This window comes from Vidua macroura, chromosome 9 (assembly GCF_024509145.1).
Source record: "Vidua macroura isolate BioBank_ID:100142 chromosome 9, ASM2450914v1, whole genome shotgun sequence".
Classification (NCBI taxonomy): domain Eukaryota; kingdom Metazoa; phylum Chordata; class Aves; order Passeriformes; family Viduidae; genus Vidua; species Vidua macroura.
The window spans coordinates 12,155,901-12,174,285 of record NC_071579.1 but is presented as its reverse complement, the minus strand read 5'-3'; the positions used below and the strand labels follow the sequence as shown (position 1 = coordinate 12,174,285).

General features: G+C 37.6%; 1 protein-coding gene across 1 annotated transcript in view; it reads left to right on the top strand.

Annotated features, from left to right (window-relative positions):
* The window catches only part of NTNG1 (netrin G1), a gene marked incomplete at its 3' end in the record, with an annotated part of 150,370 nt that overhangs the window by 115,648 nt on the left and 16,337 nt on the right, over window positions 1–18,385 (top strand). The window contains exons 7-9 of the mRNA XM_053985411.1: window positions 98–157; window positions 5,127–5,294; window positions 10,700–10,837. Coding sequence (XP_053841386.1) covers window positions 98–157; window positions 5,127–5,294; window positions 10,700–10,837 — 366 coding nt within the window. The remainder of the gene's footprint in view (window positions 1–97; window positions 158–5,126; window positions 5,295–10,699; window positions 10,838–18,385) is intronic.

The window sequence follows — 18,385 nt, the reverse complement described above, 5'->3', positions numbered from 1 at the left end:
TTCAAAACTTAGAGAATAAAGATGTTTATTTTAATATTTTGATTTGTTCCTATATGATATTTTTTCTAATTTGCTGTTCATTTTATTACCTATCCAGTTGCTCCCAAATTAGCTATGTCAACTGTTTCTTCTGTTCAAGTTGCAAACCACAAGAGAGGTAGGAATTCTAGGATTCATACAGTGATCCCATAGTGCTTTGTGTTGTGAAAACATTGCACTGTATGAATCTGGAATATCTGTGGAGTGTACCCATTAGTTTACTGGTGAGGCATCTTCATTGAATACAACAGAAACATTAAGTCACATAAACATAAGCCATACAAAGGAAAATAAATGTGCTTCTTAGACAGTTGTTGGTGGCAAATAAAGTGGCATGGCATTTATTTTTAAAGAAGTTAAATGTATGAATATGACTATTCAGATCTTTGCCTAGAAAGCAGATGTTTACTAGAGTCTTGTTTTCCTCAGTGATATGCATAAATTGTAAAAGAGGAAACATAAGCAGATTAGTTGAGGGCAAACAATCCATAAAACATCAATTGTCCATGTCCTCAAGAAGTATCTGTAAATGCCATGGAATGTAATGCATTGTTGTGTCTTTTAATGCATTGTAAGTGTGCCTTATGTCTTCATTTTATTGTAAGTGTGCAAATTCAGAGCACAGGCATTACATTTTGAATTGATGTTCTAGTGTTCTATAAAAATAATGGAATTTTATGAATATAATAAAGGATGCCAATATTCTTTCTGACTTACAGGCAACCTGTTTCATTTGCATATCTGTCATTCACAGTCTGAACCCTGAGATCTTTTCATTGTTTTTCCTCATCAATTTATCTGTAAAGAGTATGTATGAAGATGTTCTGTCTTTCTGCAGCTATTGTGAATATCTCATTTTTCATGAAATACATATGAACAAGGAAAAGGGTTATTAAGAAATGTCTGAACTTAGTTTGACCCATTTGATGAGATCATGGTAATGAGCCATACTGTTTGTTATGAAGCAGGTAATTTCTAAGGTTACAATGAAATCTTTGTTTGCCTTAGTGTATGGAGGAGGAGCACGGAGTGACTGGAAAATGAAAAAGAAAAAATAATTTAATGATTTGTGAATGCACTTTTCTTGAAATATGGTTTGTGCTTTTAATTAAAAAGTGACACTAATAGCTGTCTCATGCAACCTGTCTTAGTTTAGAAATTATGCTACCCTTCCTTGTGTGTTTATCATTGTTTCATGTGATGACATTTCATGTTTAATGGTCGTAGCTGAAGCTTCAGCTGAACTTCATCCCTACAGTAATAGTGTGTTATCTCAAAGATGTAAGTGCATAGCATTAGAATGGGGGGAAAGTGTTCAGTTTAAAGAAACAAAACAATTACATTATCAACTTTGTGAGCCTACTTCAGTGGGTAATTTTATCCTGCTTTCTGCAACAAAATCAAGATTGTTTCAGTAAAATCATTGCATTGGAAAATAGTGAGGGAGGCTCAAAGAGTCAATGCTTCTGTGAGTTTGCAAGGGATTTGAGAGTTCCTGAATCAGCCAAAAACAATGATCACATCTAACCTGGCAATCCCTTTTTCCTTCACATTGAACCTATCTAGTTGTCATTACCTCTTCTCCGAGATTTTTAGTTTCTGAACCGTTCACTCCATATTGTTATTCAACTTATCTGTGTCTTTTCTGACATGTGGTACTCAGAACTGAAAGCAGCATTTTCTAACACTGTAAGAAGCTCGTGTCATTTCACACTGGTTGGTAAACCATGTGCAGCCTGATTTTGATACTTCTCCCCACTTTGCCAGTGCGTGACAGTGCTTTAGGCTGCTAGCCAGAGCTGTGTGCCTGAAGACCCTAAGCTTTGCCTCTGACAGGTCTAACCAGCAGAAAATTTTCTGGTTAAGGTGAACCACATGGTATGCTGGAAAGGCCATACAGCACCGAGTGCTTCCCAGCTGGCACGGTGCTGAATGCAACTCTGTGTGCTATGTCTAAGTGGCTTAGGGTAGCACCTTATGCAGCCAGTAGAAAAAGTAATTCCATTTTGATCACAGGAGGACTTTTTACGTAGCTTATTTTTGTAAGCATAGAGGGATGTGAAAATTATTCACTGACCAGGCCAACAACAAAAAATTACTGCACTAACAAACAATGTGGTGGGGAGGCAGGGGGGAAGCAAACGTTATCACAAAATTGATTTAATCGTTACTTGCCATTTCTTTCTTTTTTCCTTGTGCCATTGCTAATGTTTTATCAGATGTTGGACTGTTTTTGAGTTAGCTGTGTTTTTTTCTACACCACATAGCATTTACTAGTCTGATCAAGACTACTAGAGCACTCCCGTACCTTAGCATTAGTTTACTTTCAGACAAAGACTTTGTTTCACACAGCACGGTTGTTACAAAAGAGCAATACCCATAGAAATGCAACCAAGTTTAAAAATTGGTCTCTCTGTTTACCTTAAGCATTGATGACCCACCTCTGAACATGAGCAGTCCTTCTGCATACGTTTCAGAGCATGTACATACATCCAAGTGCTTCATAATTATTGGAAGTTTCTTCACTCCAAATCATAATTTGGAGCAGGCCTTGTGTCACAGAGTGAATTGCTTAATGTGCAGCTTTTGTTTTTGTGCTGTTGTTATGGCTAATTATGTGTGGTAGTAATATAATTGAAGGTTGTATTGCAGTTTCACAGTGGAAGTAGTGCAGTCATTCATTCATGAACTATTTTCAGTTTCTTTCTGCCTTAAATACAAAAGATAATGTAGCATAGTCAGCTTTTCTTTATTGTATATAGGCAAATAATTTCCTCTAAATTCACCTGGAGTATGGAAATGTTTAGCAACAAGTCGGACCAACATACCAATACAGTATCATCTCACCAAAACAAACTCTCTGTTGGTAGCAGAAGTCAGATTCTTTGTCAGACAGAAAGACTGACAGCCTTGCTTCTGAATCTTGGATTCAGAAAGATCAGATTGCTTATCACTAGTCATTCTTTCTTACTTTAAAAATCAAACACATAAACATAATCACACCAATTTTCCATTACTCCTGTTTGCTAGTGCTATTTTCCACTTTTAGATCTCATCTGTTCCACACAGGCAGCTTTCACTTGAGCAAGATGGATATACTTGGGGAGAAATGCTGCAGGGTGGCTGGCTGAGATGCTGAATCAGACTGACCAGCTGCAAAAGACAACAAACCCAACATTTTTTTCCTCTCTACTCAATTGTGTCAAGTGGTAACATACTGAGACTGATACACCAAATGTTTTCCTGTACTCCAGCAGTTACTGGCATCAAAATTATCGGATTAGCACAAACAACAAAACACTGGTTTAGCAGAATAACACTGAAGAGAACAAGAAATATATGTTAACTAAATGCGTATATGTAAAATGGATTAATGTTTTCTGGCAGCAGAAAGGCAGCTCTCAAGATTGAAACATATGCTGTGCTAAGTGTCTAAAAAAAATTAATCTATTTACGGTCCAGTACATCAGACAAAAGCCAAAGAAATATCCATGTATTGGGAGTGCAGAGCATACTCAGAAACATGTAGTGTTACTGTTGTTACTTTACAAAAATACAGACAGGCTCAAATACTGTATGTGATGCCCTACTCCACCAGTCAGGGGGATGATCAGGTGGCCCAGCATAATCAGGAGCATACCAGAGGAAAGGCAGCACAGGGGACTTGGCCTCTGTCATATATGGAAACATTTTACACCCTCTGCTACAGCTTTATCTAATTACAAGATAACTTCAAGACCTCAAAGCCCTTCCAAGTCACTGCATCCAGTGCTCCATTATTGCAGGAAACATACTATAATTTATTCAACTAGTTAATAAGCTACATCTGTAAAGCATCAGTGTGTTTTGTCACAAATCTTCTAATTTCCAACAGCCTTCTAATTTCTGAAATTTCCCAACAGCCAGTTAACACCCATTTGTTCTTGTGCCAGTACTGTCCATTAGGATGGCAGAAGGCTTAGCTCCTTGCTGTATTTATACAAGAAGGGGACACCTTCTATCATCAGTTTGCTATAATAAACAAGCCAAATTTCCCTATCTTCACTTTTTAAACAGACTCAACTTCTCTGATCATCCTAGTAACCTTTCCTGCATTCATTCTGGGCTCATAATCCCAAGAGTTGAGTGATCAGGCTTACACATGTGTTCTACACAAAGCAGAGCTGTGTCTTCTATAATGTTATTGATACATTTCTGATTTTTTCTTTGTTCTGCATAAAGCCAAGTATTGCTTGTGATTAAAGACTAAAAGGCACTAGCATTCTATATTTAATGAAAGGTTTTTTTTAAAGTGACTGTCATGCCAGCTTCATTTCAGATGGCTGCAGTAAGCATGCTTTCTAGTCAGTACACATTTCAGAATTTTCATAATCTTTTCTAGCCCAAGTGTTTTTCATCTCAGAATACAAAAGCCGGTTAATGCTTACCTCAAAAGTACAGTTGATGTAGTTCTCCAATAACTGTCTTCCTTCCTTTTCTTCACTGTTAATCGTTTTAGGAGGTGTTGGCCAAAATTGTCAAACTAGAGATTTATTTGGCCATGAAATAAAACACTCTGGTTCTCAAGGTGCCTACCAGTTACAGCACCCGAAGTTCAAAAGCATTTTTGAATAGTCTCCATTTCTGTCAGAAAAAAACAATATTTTACTTACAGTTTTGGATTTAATCATAATTAAGTTTGACAATTTTGTCCACTTAATTTAACATTGTTAATACGAGGAGGTTTTTCCCGGGTCTTGATTTATACTCATCTCAAATGTGCAAAAATATGTGCATTTCTCTCAGCGGAAACTGAACCTCCAGTAACCCTGAAAGGTTTACAACTGCAAATGCTTCAGTTCCATCAGGTCTGCCAACAACAGCCAACCTCCGACATCATGCCATGGTTGTCGGGTCACGCTAACCTGCCTGAAACCAGCTCCACTTCCATTGCAGATAAACATCTGCTGCTGTCCATGTTACATTGATTAACATGTATGTGCCATTCATTCATACTTCTGCTCATGGTTCATTTTTACTAAGCATGTAATGTGCTATTACTCTGCTGCTGTATACACTTTGTATACATTTCTGTTCTTCCTTGAAAGACTGTGAATGCTTCGGGCACTCCAACCGGTGCAGTTACATCGAGCTGCTCAATACGGTCATTTGCGTGAGCTGTAAGCACAACACTAGAGGTCAGCACTGCGAGTTATGCAGGCTGGGCTACTTCAGAAATGCTTCTGCAGAGCTGGACGATGAAAATGTGTGCATAGGTCAGTCCCGGGATAACTGCGCCTTTTCTTCTGTGCCTTTTCAGCTCCTGGCAGCTGCTGCTTACTTGCCACTTAAGCCAGAATGAGCTTTTTCAATGGATCAGAACATCTGTGTAGACTTCTCACCTCATTTCTATTGCCCTGGTAGCCCCAAAGAGGCATTTTGAATCTGTAAATGATGACGAACCTCTCTGGCTATGGGTTCTGGGTAGACTCTCCCCAGAAATTGGATGTGCTGTCTCCTTACACAGCAGGGAGCCACACTGGGGTCACACATGAAAAGTAAGGAGTTGAGTCTTAAATACCTGGTCCCAGTCTGGCTTTTGCAATTACTAGTACAGACTCTTGGATACTTGCCTGGATACCTACAAAAGTTGCCAGCTGCATCAAAAGGACATGTGGAGGGATCTCTGTTAATCCCCTTTATTCACTAAATTTCACAAAAAGCATATTGCAGCTAATTCTGCTCCCAGACACAGGACTGTAAATGCAGTGTTACCTCCCCTCTACTTAGAGGAGGAACTGAAATGATGCCCATGAGGTTAGGAACAGAATTTGTCAAATCAGTGTGACATGATGTCAATTTAGAAAAGGGATTCCTAGGTGAAAACAGTGCTTTAGAACAAGCATCTGCTATAAATATCCAAACTACAGAATTAGAGAAAATGTTAGAACATAATAAGAAAAGCATATTAGGAAAAAATTTAAGATCTTTAGCACTCAGAAGAACATGCATTGTTCTCATGTCTCCACAGACAGTATACAGCAAAGTCAGGACACTTTAGGTGAAGCCTGAACAGTCAATAAAGGAAGCTTTGTACAATGGCCAGTAATTAACAGATTGCCACTAAAGACACTGTTCTAATAACAAACAGAGGTGGAGAATGTAATAATATAATGTTTCTTATAGACATAAGCATCAGTAGGACCTGTTCTGGATTTTCATTGTGATTTTTTTTTCTTTTCATCTTCCAGGAAGCAAAGAGTAGCTAGCAAATACTGTAAAACCAAAATAGACCACGGGTGAATAAATTATATTTTAATACATTTATAATCCATTGCTGAGATTCAAGCCAGAAACTATTTAGGTTGTTATTATTTGAGTTTGTAACTTGACAGATTTACATATTTATCTTGTGATAAACACACAGATCCATCCATGCACTGCATTTCATGTGTCCTTCTTTTAACTTTGCTTGGTAATGCATTCAGGAAATGCATGATCTACTTTGCCAGTAATTAGTCAGAGCTAATAAGAACTTTAGTAGGCAAGTCATGATTTTGTATGACTCTGCTGAGGAGATTAATACAATCAAATGTTCTTGGAAAAAAACTACTGTCCCACATACTTGTTTGATGTAGATGACAGACATCATTGGTATGACAACAGGGTTGTATAATTTCAGCTGCCTAAATAGGCCTAATGAATATGACTCCAAATTGCTCTGTTTGGAATTTTTCATCAGTTCATTCAGTATGTTGTTTTCCCATATACACTGAAATACTAAGACAGTAGCTGCAGCTACATTAGACAAGGAAGTTAGTAAACAAAAAGCCAAAAATAAGTAATTTAAAAATTATTTTATAAGTGATATATTTAAAATGTCATGGTAAGACAATTGTGCACTTTAAAATTGCCAAAACACTGAGGATTTTAAAATCTTTTACTTAGCAAAAAAAAAAAAAAAAAAAGGCAATGCAATGTAAAACATTTGCTGACTTTCCACCTTAATGCAAGCAGAATTCTCTTGGGCTCCCATGAGAATTCCACCATGTGAAGTAACTGTAGGATCAAACCTTGGTTTTCTGCACATTAGGTAATTAGTTTGAAATAAATAACATTGTTGCTGTACTAAGACAGTTTTCCAGATCACAGTTACCATACAAAATGTAGTTTTCAATGTATGTGTCCTAGCTGATTTGCCAACTTAAGAGGTCTTTCCTACTTCTGGTGTAAAGTCAGTGAAATGAACAGACACCTAAGCACTTTTCAGAAAACAGAGAAGTTTGTTCTTAAAGTGCTGTCTTGATCTGGGCTCCTAAGATTTAATTGGGCAAAACGTGGAGTATTTTCACCTGTGAGAGAGTTGATGGATTCAACACCCTTCTAGGTCAAGCACAGTCTTGCTCTATTGGAAACGCTCATTTCTCTTTTCTCCGAGTTTAAAAGCAGTGTTCTGTGGTTTAACTTCAAGTGAAATGTTGGCATGAACATTTTAATAAGCAGATTTGCAGTGATATGTGCAAGTCTTATTCCCATATGAAAGTAATTTTTTCAGGTTAATTCTTTCCTCTTCAGCCATGTATGTAGAAAGGTAACAAATGTTTGCATAAGCTAGTTTAATGGCAGCTAATAGGGCTTTGGCTCTGATTTATCAAAACTGCTTCACAGTTTGCAGAAATACATATGGTAAGTACATGGATAACAAATCTGTGAATCGTAGCTGATGCTAAATCAATGGAGAAAATGTAAAATGTTTAATTTTTAAGACTGAAGAATTCAGATGCGGAGAAGGTTTTTTTTTTTTCCAGTGAGCCAAATGCAATGTATTTTACAGTGGGCTTAAATCTTAATTCTTGATGCCCTTAATTTCTTTAGCAGCAAAATAGATTTCATTTCCTAAAATGAAATATCAAAAATTTGTGGATTTGTACATTAACTGCAAAATTACCTCATATGGGAAACTGCAGTTTCAGAATAAATCAAGGTATTCTGAAGTGAAAAATTATTAATTTGGTGTGAAAAATAATTTAACAGCTTGAAGAGTTTTTATTTCTTGATAAAGCCCAAGTGACTTTCAGTGAATGCACACACTGACAAGCAAGGATAGCATGGAAACCACCAGGTAGACCCAGAGTAATAAAACATAGCCTTTGCCTCACAGCATAAATACTGAACTGGTGATTGCTGTCACACTTTTAACAAAGCCACCCTTGCAGTTAGTCAGGCTTGAGCTTCAGTTAACACCAGAAGCCCTAATGACACATGGTTAAGTTAACCTTGGGGGTTGTCCTGGAGCCACTGTCAGCCCAGACTAATAAGCAGCAAGCTTGCAAGCCTCAGCCTGTTTCCCCACCTCCTTTCTTATTTACACTCACTGTGTTTTGTTTGAAGCATCACATTGATAGAGTGAACCCCAGTGAACAGATTACCATTTCTGTTGTCTTCCTATCCTTACAAATAGTTACCAGATGAAGGTTAGGATGAAAATTCTTTCTCAGTTCAGATCTGCAGAAGCTTTTTCCCCCACCCTGGAACCTGTGTATGGTTTGTTTATTAGGATGATCTGGGAATGTTAGTGTTATTTATAGCCCTGTTGTTGTATGGGCATTGGAGATACTCACTGCCTCCCTGTGGCACACTGAAAATTGTGACCTCTGAGATTTGTAATGTCTTAAGTATTTGGTAGGCCTTGGGAAGTGTTCTACAGCCTGTGATATTGTGTTGCACAATGATCCTGAATGTTCTATAGGTTATATTACTGTGGTATCAATTGGGAAAGATGGAAGCTAGAATTAGTCTGTTGGGTGTTCTGACTGGATCTACTAATTTTGCAAAAGGGCCTGGCTTAAAGATTTGTTTCTATTATTTACTTTCCCTTCAGTAGCACGATATGGGCCTGGAACTTCCTAGGTGTTTTATGTGCTAGAGTTCAGTAGGAAAGCTTTCACTGGTTCAGGGTCTTCTGTGGAAAATATAATATCCAGTATCACAGGCTATACATTTCTTTCACAAATACTTGTTTAAATCACTGTAACTTCATTATGTCTAACAAAGCTATTTTTAACAAGAATTGGGCCCTCTGTTTTTAATGTTATTCCAAGCTTTGTCTTTCAAGGTTTTCTATAAACACTCTTGAAGCAAATTTTACTTCTTGCATTCAGAATGTATCTCAAGTCAGTGCCTGTTTACATAATCATTTGATATATCTGATTAACATCAGAATTCCCAGCTTTTCAAATGGCACTCACTTTGCTATAATACTCAGCCTTGCACAGTATTTTTGGCATGTCAGTTTTCCGCTTCTTTAATGAATGCTGCCAGCTAATTGACTCTATTATTGTGGTAGAACCCTTTTGCCAAAGGTAACTATTCTTCTTCAGCATCCCAAATGTTCAAAGTGCCATCTGTAATTTATAGTTAATAAACAGGGAGACAACAGATGAGAAATGTCTTTCTGGTAATTTTTTTTTCCTGTTAGTTTTTTTCATTGGAGAGATAGATGTATGTAACTTCCCAGTTCAACTCCATTTTTTCATTTATGGTACCACTGAGGTTTAACCTAATGCTAGGGAACAATTGCTAGATGTACTGATCAAAGTAGCACTGATTCACAAACATATAAATCCACACTCCCAGCAGGTTGCCCCAAATCAGGAAGAGCAGAGATCAGATGCTTCCAAAAGGAGTTTGTGGTCTCAGTTAACAGTGAAGTTACTCTGGGTCTACATGGGTCTACATAAAAATAAGATAACCCTTCATTTGAAGATAAAATCTGAATAACCAAGGTGAAGAACAGGAATGCCAAAAATGAGCTCTGTGAGTTCCTTGCCTTTGTTCAGCTGGCTGAAAGCTGAACACAGATATTGTAATCATATTAAAGAGAAGGGCTGTGAATGAACAGCACAGTAAGTGTTGTGGGAGGAAATGTGTTACCCTACTTTTTCTTTAATTAGCTGAACACATGTGAAAAATATACAGCGGGGAATGAGCCTCACTGCATTTTCCATCTGCATGCTGGGAGGTGAGAGAAATTAAAATGGCTGCACAAAGCCCGTTCTTAAAGGTTTTACATTACATTAGTGCTCACCTCAAGCTTTGCATTGCAGAATACGCAAAAGGTTTATTAATGTCACTGATAAATCTATCTCATCAATTTAATGGCAAATATTCACTTAAATTATTGTACTGCTCAAACCTATAAAGGAAGACTATCTTGGAAATAAGTAAAGTGTATTTATATAGCCCTGCAAAGACATCTAGCACTTCTGAAAATATTGAGTAATACAGATAAGCCTATTTTAGTAAAGCGAAACATTTCACCCTGATGGCACATGGATATATCCATACTATACAAAGCTTTTCTAATGTTCATTAAATTGTCAAAAATATTCTTGCCAAAGAGAATCTGTTATAATCACTTACCCTCAAGACCATGGTATCTTCTGCCTTTATATCTTTTCTGTTTACTTTTTCTCTTTGCATCATAAAATGTCTCTTCCTGAAATGACACAAGCAAACAAATAAATGGACATGTAGTAATTATATTCACTACACTAGATGTTCTTAATAGACAGTCTTCCTTTACCTTTAGCACTGGAAATGCACCCTTTATTGGTATTGAATGAATTATCTCCACATGTGGACCTGAATCCAGTGTGTATGTGTTGTCTTGTTTCTGCAGACTGTTATTGTAACCCTTTTGGTTCAGTCCATGATCGCTGTAATGACAGAGGATTTTGTGAGTGTAAGGAGGGAACTTCAGGGCCTAAATGTGATAAATGTCTGCCGGGATATATCTGGCACAGCTTGGGCTGTCAACGTAAGTAACTCTGAGAGTCGCCCTCTCCTGCAGCTCCGCTGCCTCTCGTCCGTGTGCTGTCATGTGCCAATTCATGGGAGCAGAGAACGAGCGAAAGCTCTGGGCTGTACCAGTGCCATACTGCCTGACCCTTGGGAGACTCCCAGCTGAGGGCACTGACTGTGCCATCCAGTTAATACAATGCACTTTCATGTCCTCCCTCCGTCCCACTAACACCCAGAGGAGCTCCCGCTGGCATAGGTAAATACACGTCTTGGCAACTGTGAAGTAAGTTTTGTATGCTAAAACCATCAGCATATTCCTTCCAAATTCAGAATTCCTACTAAAAGAAAGAAGGTGATTTCTCTGCATGTTCACTCTTTTTCTGTCCTAAACTGCAGCTTCTTGACTAAGTTAATTATGCTTTCATACCTTTAAACTATCCCTGGACAATAACTGCAAAACACTGGCTTGTACCTGTAATAATTAGTGAAAACTAGATGAAAGCTAATGGTTGGGAAAAAAATGGAAGTATACTTAACATCCTTAAAAATAAGAGCTGAAATTTGCCTTAAATGGTGTTAGAACACATGTTGTTTCAATGCTTAGTTATATATTTTGCTTTTCTTCTGGTTAATGGGTCTTGTAAACAAGTGAGTAGAAATATCACTTCAAGATGTACAGAATTAGATTTTTACTGCAAATTTTGTTTGTAAGATTTATTCTTTTAACAGTTTTGATAATCTACTTGCAGAAACTCTGGAAAGTCCTCTCACAATTTTTCTTTCACCTTCTCTCACTGCCTCTCTGCATTCTTAGCCACATAAACATTAAAGACAGATTTCTACAAGAGCTTGCTTTTGATTCTTAAGACTGAGAAACACAAGAAAATAATTACTGACACCAATTAGTAATTACTGTCAGTAATTACTGACACCAATTAGACAGATATTATAAAATTGGTCAACAGCCATACAAATACTCTAAATACTCAAAACCAAATGTAAATCTTATATAATAATTTTTTTTAAAAAGGCAATAATGCTAGAGATTACCACTGCCTCTTCAAGTGATGAGTACCTCTGAAGCAGAAAAGCTGGACTTGTGACAACTCAACAAATTATATCTGGAAAGAAAACCAATAAATAATTTCAGGAAATATTGTGATAATTAACCAAATAGCATTAAAGATAGTATATGAAGAGAAAAGAAGTTTGCATGGGCAACACTGTCCAGTGCAACCTGAGAAAACTGGACTTCCTCAGCCTCTACCAGCAAGCTCCTGTTTGTATGTGGCAAGGCATTTAAACCAAACCATACTTTTCACATGTGGCTGTTGATTGTATTCTCATTTTCCAGCTGCTTCTACTTGGGTTATCATTCACAAAATTATTGGGCAGTTAGAATTGCAGCAGAAAGCAGGTGAAGTAATGTTTCAAGTTTCAAAGTTCTCTATTACTAAGTCTTCACCAAATCAGATCCTAGTTACCTCCCAAACAACACACTCAGAAATAAGAAGTCTCCCTCTGCCTTGCACCCTATATGCAGAAGAAGGTTGTTACCACCCTGTACCTTATCCTAGATACTGGCAAAACAACCACTGGAATTTGTGAAGCGTTGGAAATATTGCAGTGACCCAAACTGCAAGGGAAAAAAGCGAAAACAGAAATCAGTATGGTTCTCTGCATGGAATTTGAAAAAATGAAACTTACCACTGTGTTCACCCAGTGGGTTTAAAAAAAGATATTAAGTAGCTGAGATTCTGAACAAGTCTGGAGGACTGTTCAGCAAATTTTATAGTAATATATATACACCAGTTCGTCAAAGCAATTACTTATTAATTTCAGTACTTCCTATCTTTTCAGGTTTGGACATTGTAAGACAAATAATGTTCTTTTAATGATGAGTTTTTTTGAGCCCAGCATATAATTAGCTTGATTTTAGCTGAATCAAGAGTATTTGTAAAAGCTTTGGACAGTTTCTGGAAATGCAAGTTAATGGCTTTATATTTGCTGACAAAACTAATTGAGTTTCCCTCACTTTGTTGTAATTTTCAGAACAAATCTCAGTTTGATTGTGTAACTGTCAAATATTCTCCAAGCTTGAACAAATTATCTGATCAATTTCAGAAGAAAAACAACTAGATGCAGTTGTCAGTTTTATGGAACAGACATCAAATTGTCATGTTTTACCAACCACACGCTGATTTAAATCTCATTTCAAGTCTTATCATGGAGGAACAGAATTCCAATTAATTTAATTTCGTACAGTGTCAGTTTTAGCTTTCTTATTTTCCCATTGAATTCTAAACAAATGACCGGGCAAGCAAGCAGACCCCAATATATGAGAAAAATAGGAACTCATTCTGTTGCCTTGGCAAAGCTTAAAAAGATTATTTGTCTGGACACGTAGCATGTGGTTTTGATCTGCTTTTCCCTAAGCCTGTGCTGCCCAGGAACATAGATATGCAAAGATGGATACAAACACTCACTCCACAGACCAATATGTGCTTGTTTACTTTTTGTTATACATAGGCTATTGGCATTAAGAAATTCTATTCTTATGGAGCTTTGTTGCTAAAAACCATTGATCTAGTGCAAACAAAAGCTTGACTATAAATAAACTATTTAAATCTATATCATAGCTAGTTTAATTACATGTATGATTCTATAAGTAAATGGAGTGTCATAATTTTATATATTAGTAAACCTATAAGGGAAAAAAACAACACAAAAGCTGAGTTGTGTTTTCTATCATTTGATAAATTACAGTTTGGAGTCTACTTTGTACCACACAAAGTAGAAGTCACAGAAGCTATTATCCTCAGAACTATTTATTTAGGTACCTCACTCTTAGTGATTTAATCTAAACCCTCTGAGGATCCAGGCAGAGCGCTCCTCGCTTGGCGTCTCTGCGCACACCGAGGTCAGATGCAATTTTAGACTTTGCCTCCCAGATAAAAAGCACTGTGATAGCAGCTGTTATCTTCTTGCATTCAGGGTTTGTGCTGCAGAGACGTAGTGGTCAGCAGGGTCTGGTTGGTACAGGAAGGTTTGCTGCCCTCAGAAGAAGAGGCACAATAGATGTGGCTGTGCCTGGCACAGCTCCTGAGCCCTCCCCAGAACCCCTGCGGCCGCAGGCGTGGGCGTGCGGGGAACGTGCTGGGCTCAGCAGGGCCTCCCTGCCACATACCCACAGTGGATTTGCTCACTAGGATCAAAGCACAGGGAATGAGTTCAGAACAGAACAGTTTGGTCCTGAAACTCTTTTAGAATTCCTGGAACATGAGAAATTACATAGCATAGCATATATTAGATTTTTCTATTTTATAGAAACAGAACGATTTCCTTTAAAAATGAACATTAAAACAGAACTAAAAGCTCCAAGCCTGGCAAGAAATTTAACCTGCAACTACCATTGATTTGGGCCAGTTTTTAACTGAACGTAGTGTTTTTTGAAAAATGGAACCTGTATCAAAAGGCAAAAACATTTAAACACAAATATTAAGTAGGAGCATTCACTTGATTTTCTACATGTACTGCTCAGAGTCTCGCATCTTCTGTATTTCTTGGCCATGACATTTCAGGTGACTAAAGACCATTGCATACATACAGCAGCATTTTAAAGTAACATCTTTTAATTTCACTCACAGAAGCATTGATTACAAAACCAGCTGCATATTTATCCAATCAGGCAAAGAAAAGATCTTTTGCCAATATCAGTTTGGCAGCACAGCTCGAATTTTCATTTGGCATATTCCTCACAGGGGGAAAAGGTGAGGAAAGGTTCAATGACTAATATTATTCTCTATCTCCCTTCATACAAAAACCAAGTAAACACATTGAACCCACAGCACTACAAAGGCTGTGGAGAGAGAGTTACCAATGGTAGCTGGCATCCCATAGCAAATCAGTGTTTTAAATTATCTTGGTTCAATGGTGCTAATCTTAAACAATTAGCAAATTAGTTTTCAGCCAGATGCCTTATATCAAGGTCTGAACAATCTATCTCATTTTACCCTTTCTCATTCATTTAAACAGAAGCAGGCAAAGGATTGCACTCTTATCTTCAATGCTCAAATTGGACTCAGTGCTTGTATCTGTCTTCCAGACTAAACTTGTATTACTCTCTCTGCAGCCTGTCAGATAATTCATATTCTGTCACAGCATGCATCTAACTTACTATATGATTATTTAAATATGAGCTTTTTTGGGGTGGATTTTATCATGTGTTACAAATGTTAGAAGCTGGGGCATTTGATCAAAATCATCATGCAGATTGAGTTGCCAAAGAAAATCAAACTTGAAATTGTAAACTTGGAACTTAATATTAACATTTGCTTTTGGAAGATTGGATTTACCGTTCAGCAAGAAAAGAGGAAAAGACATTTACCATCTAATTCTTTTAAAATATTTCTTCAAAAAAATACACCCTGCACTTCTTTCTAGACAGATTAAATACATATAAATGCAATGGTCTCCCCAGTGAGGGTTAGTGATCTTTTACACATTTGTACACAGATGTATCTAATACTTACACATTGAACTTGTGCCTAGGATGCAAGACAGAAAAAGAAAAAGAAACAGAAATGCAGAATCAAGGTGCCCTGTTTTCCAGTTCACCATTGCAACTGCCTGTGTTGGGAGCCATAGAAGATCCACCTATGTATTTTTATATCTTTTTACCAATAGCAGTTTTAATGCTGTTAGCTGGTCAGGATACAGTAGGACTCCCCTCTGCATGGGTGCTGTATATACTTTCAGTTCTGTTGTGGTTTGGTGCCAAGGCTGGTACTAGTAAGCACACTGCCACACTTGAAGGGAAGTAAAATATAAAAAGAATGTATTAAAAAGGATAAAGTTCTGCAGGAGCTGAGCATTGTTGTCCTCAGGGAACAGTCATCTGTCCCTGGTCTTTATACACAAAATACTGCTTTCAAAATACCTATTTTACATGGTGGTTATGCAGACTAAAGAAATTGGGTGTGTGTACAGGGGTTTGGATGCAAGAGGAACAGACTCCTCTTCAAATGGCTGCAAATTTAAATCCAGAATAATTCTCTTTACATTAATCCAGAATCCAACTGCTGCAACTCACAGCAAAGTATGGTTTACAGATGTAAGACAAGGAAGGCAAGAATACAAACAAAATTACAGCATTATCAGACCTGATCCTCAGATGATGCAAAACACTAGTTCTGCTTGCCTCAGGGGAAGCATGCTGGTGACTTATAAGTGCAGTGCCATCCTGATATCCTTTTAAAACCAGGGTCTTTTAAACCTGAGAAACAACAATGCAAATGTGCTTATTAATGCATTCCTTGCAAAATACACAACCCACAGAATAATCATACAGATACTAGGATACATAGAAAGTTGTTCACCAAAGTATGAATATCATGGAATGTTATTATTTTTTAATGAGATGTTAGATTTGAAGGAGAAAAGGAAGGTTGATCTCTCTCTGGGGAGAATGTATTTTAGTCAGAGTAAACATGTCAGAACACAAACACTATATGAACAGAAATGATTAAGTGAGGCATCTCTCCTCTACAAAGAGCACAGAGGAGATGAAAACATAAGATGCTCTGAGAGAGTTATACAGATCTGCATAATTCCTGTAGCATGCCTAGGTTGGAGACCATGCCTTGATCTTCTTTTAGCACTGCTGCCCACAAAGTGTGTGGCATATTGTGGAAATGGAAGAACCTGCAGAAGCAGTAGACTAGAGGGGTACAGGGGAGAGCTCAAGGACTTTATCTCTGTGTCTCTGTGCTGGATGAGGTTGTGAATTAGGTAATACCTGTGTGTGGAGAAGCCAAAGAAAATAACAGGTAAATAAAATGAAGCAGAGGGTGAGGCTCAAAAGAGGGGACTAGCTTGCATAGTTGCCATGTTATTGAGAGGCACCAGTCTCCTGACAGACTGCAGTTCTTCAGGAGATTTACTCTGATAACCTGGTGATCAGGAATTGCTTTCTCCAAAGCAAAAAGAAATGGTTCAGTAGCAACATTTATACACCTGACCTTTAACAGAACAATTTTTCCCCAGTAAGGTGAGGGATTGGATTGGAGCAAAGAGGTTGTTCTCCTCTTGATCTTGCCCAAGTGTCAGCTTCAAAGCTGCTATTTCATGGCTGTCCAAACTGCTCTAATTGCAAGTGCTGCAATCCCTCTTCTCCCAATTCCCTACTATTTAGTCCCACACCCCTAGCAATCTCTCAGGCAGTTGTTTGACCTTTCACTGAATGATTTCAGATCTAACTCAGCAGGACACTAACCAAAAAAGAATCATTTTTTTGCTATGTTAGTTCTGTGATATGAATCATCCACTGGTTGAACAAGCAGGAGCACCCTGGGAGAGCATAACCCACTCAGCTGGGGAGGGATGGAAGTCTGGCAGCCAGTCAGGCTGGCCTGGGCTGCCATGCAACCGTGGCACATCACTCCCCATCTCTAGATCATTCTACACTCGATGAACTTGCCAGTATTTTTACCTGACAAAGCCACAGAATTTCAGAAGGATCAGCAGGTGGATAATTAGGGAAACGTCTTAAAAATGTTACCCTTAAAAAAACCCCAACATTCTGTACTCTCCTGTAATAGTTTTAAAATCCACTAACCTATAGAAAAATCAAGAACTCTCTAATATTCTCTTGTACTGAAGCAGAATCATAGTTTTTCAGACAACAAAACTAGGATTCTGAATGCAGAGCCAAATTGGACAGTGGTGATAGATGTGAGCAGAGTGCATTTCCAAAACAGCCCAATTCAAAGAGAGTGAATACAATTAGTAGCATCTTGTGTATTTTTAGTGCTATATTGGGGGGAGTTCTGAACAACCAAATATCAGGAAATTCATGAAAACTTAAGCAAGTAACATTATTTGTTTTCTTCAGTTGGATGATTTTAAAATGGTTAATATTTGATAGCACAATGATAAATATTTTAATAGAGTATATTGCAGTCAGTTAGGAATAGATCAAAAAGATACAAAGTAAGCTCCACTAGATAAACTTTTATTAGATACATGAAATAGAACATAAAGCTTGATAGCAATTACTACTTAATCTATTCACATTTGGAAACGTATTGAAGGGGAAACTTATAACTCAGTTGTTATGAATTATTAAATGTTCATTTGAGCAGTGATGAGCAGGACTTCTTTTCCTCTGAAAAATCTGTCACACTTTCCTTTTAAGCCTGCTCAGTGGCCATAGATTCTGTGTAATTTGCCTGCTCATTGCCTTTTTATGAGGACAGAATAAAGAGATCAACAGCAGCACAGACACACCCAGATGGGGCATTTTTATGAAGGGGCCTTAAAAGGACCATTTAGAAGGAAGTAATCTCCATCCTACTTCACTGCAGATAAAAATTACTGACCTGAGGCAAATAAAAATAGCCAAGGTTTCCTATTTTAGCCCTGATGCAACTGATGGCATTGCTGGCACCAGCACGTGCTGATTATCAAGGCTTCAGTAGTTGTTGTTTTAAATTCCTTCACACACGTGCAGACACAACAGTATGGAAACCAAAGTTTCCTTTAGAAGGAGCTGATGGGTTTTAAC